The 2,220-nt window shown below is 59.5% G+C and overlaps 1 protein-coding gene across 1 annotated transcript in view; it reads left to right on the plus strand.

The window, feature by feature from the left end:
* DND1 (DND microRNA-mediated repression inhibitor 1) overlaps window positions 1-1,628 on the plus strand; it is a 1,942-nt gene extending 314 nt beyond the window's left edge. Inside the window, exons 2-3 of the mRNA XM_009706183.1 lie at window positions 1-354; window positions 1,105-1,628. The exon at window positions 1-354 is cut by the window's left edge and continues 96 nt beyond it. Coding sequence (XP_009704485.1) covers window positions 1-354; window positions 1,105-1,628 — 878 coding nt within the window. The remainder of the gene's footprint in view (window positions 355-1,104) is intronic.
* Window positions 1,629-2,220: the final 592 nt, after the last annotated feature.

Below are 2,220 nucleotides of genomic sequence, written 5' to 3' on the forward strand. Positions count from 1 at the left end.
TCTATGAGTTTCGCCTCATGATGACCTTCAGTGGGCTCAACCGGGGCTTTGCCTACGCCAAGTACAGCAACCGGCGTGGCGCCAAGGAGGCCATCACTGCCTTCAACAACTTCGAGGTGCAGAAGGGCTGTGCCATCGTGGTGTGCAAGAGCACGGAGAAGTGCGAGCTGAGCGTGGATGGCCTGGCCGCCTCGGTGAGCCAGCAGGAGCTGGAGGCTGTGCTGCAGCGGGTCACGGAGGGGGTCCTCAGTGTCACCTTGTATGCCAGCCCCTGCCAGAAACGGGCCCAGCTTGCTGTGCTGAAATACAGCTCGCACCAGGCTGCTGCCATGGCCAAGAAAACCCTGATGGAAGGTAAGTGGGAGGCTGTGGTGCTGTGGGATGCTGCATGGGCTGGTCTTCCTGGTGTCTCCAAGGAAGGACTGATCCCACCTCCAGACTCAGCTGTGAGGTGACTTCAGCATTGAGAGATCCCTTGTTCTTTCCCTGTGTCCCATGGGAGGCCAGCTGTGCTCAGTGGAGCTGATCCCCAGCGGTCCTTGTGCGAACCTCGTGGTGGTGGGGTAAAGAGGCTGCTGGAGGTCTTCAGGCAGCTGCCTGCTCAGAGCAGGAGCGTCACCTGTACCAGTCCAGGGCATCCAAAGCTTTGACCAAGTTATTAAACCCTTCTGATGGAGATGCCCTACCCCTCAGGGCCCCGTCCCGTGATTGCACTGCCCTTCGATGGGACACATTTCCCAGACATCCAACCAGAACCTCCAAAGTCCTGCTTTATACCTGTTTCTGCCCCAGCTGAGAAGCATTTGGCTTTGACATCTTTGCACCTGTCTCTAAAGGCAGGCTGCCCCTAAAATCCCCTGAGATTTGCAGCCCCAAACTCACCTTGGTAGCAAAAGGAGATAGAGAAGCAACTCCTGCAGTTGCATGGGGGGTCGTGGAGGCAGGAGAAAGGGTCCTGTGCAGTTCGTACACTGTGGGTCAGTGCCAAACCACCCGTGGGGCTCACTGTGTCCAGGGTGGGGGGGTGAGACGGGAGTGGGATGAGGTGATACTGGAGGGCTGGTGCATGAGCATCTCCTGCCAGCTGCTGCTGGTCTCCCCTAGGGAACACGAGGCTCTGTGGGGTGGAGATGAAGGTGGACTGGCTGAACCCTGATCTGAAGCAGAAACTGCAGTCGTGCAAGGAGAAGCCATCGTCCAGCCAGGTGCAAGGGGACAAGCGCCTAAGCATCCCCAAGCAGATGCCCGTGTCTCTGGTGCTGCGCAACGCACTGGACTGCCTGAACACCCTGTGCCGCAGGCAGTACCTGGGGACCCCTGTGTTCCTCACCAGGTGTGTCCAGGCAAACCCCAATGGGTGGCTGCGGTTCTGGTGCCGGGTGGTGATCCCAGGGTGCCCCGTGCCCTTCAGTGGGTTCACATGGGTCCGGCATGATGGACCAAACAGCAGCGGGCATGAGGAGGCAAAGGTTGCCGTGGCGCTGCAGGTTCTCCGAGTTCTAGGTGAGTCTTCGCATGGCATCGGTGCCAACCCCCTGCCTTTCCCGAAGTCCTGGAGTATCTCCTGGGAGTGTGGAGGTGTGGCGCTTCTAGTGTGTGTGGGGACCCAGCCTGGCAGGCAGGGCTGAAACACTGACACCTCCCTGCCAGATGTGACCCTGACCTCCGGGTGGGATTCCTGGTTGGAAGCAGAGGATGTGAGGGAAGGGGGTTTTGGGGTGCTGCTACCTGCAGCACCGCACAGAGCCTGACGCTTTCCTCTCCGCTGCAGGATGCCAGCTGATGTAGGCAGCCGTTCTGCCCAAACCACGAGCTGAACCTGAGCCGCCAGCCCCGATGCTGCTGGCTGCAGGAGCGGCACGTGAGCCCCGCTGAGGACCTGGTCTTGTTTGGCTTTGCTTTGAGTTTGTTTGGGTTTGTTCTGAGGGCCACCTTTGGAGGACAGGGCTGCTGTGTCCCTGGCCAGCTCTTGGGGATGGTTCTGGTTTTGGGGGATGTAGGTTTACTTGACCAGTTTGGCTTCTTTTAAGTTAGTTTGTGTTGCTCTGCCGTGGTGGAGGGGCCCAGGAGAAGCCTCCTGGGAGAAGCAGCAGCTGCTTGGAGAGACTGCCAGCATCGGCTGGGGAGGCGGAGGGGACACTGGTGGGCTGCCTGGGCTCACTGGAGGACCATCTCTCCTCTGCTGGCATGCCTGGTTCCTGAGGAACAGCCTCAGGTGAG

This window comes from Cariama cristata, unplaced genomic scaffold (assembly GCF_000690535.1).
Source record: "Cariama cristata isolate BGI_N322 unplaced genomic scaffold, ASM69053v1 scaffold24518, whole genome shotgun sequence".
NCBI classification, from domain to species: Eukaryota; Metazoa; Chordata; class Aves; order Cariamiformes; family Cariamidae; genus Cariama; species Cariama cristata.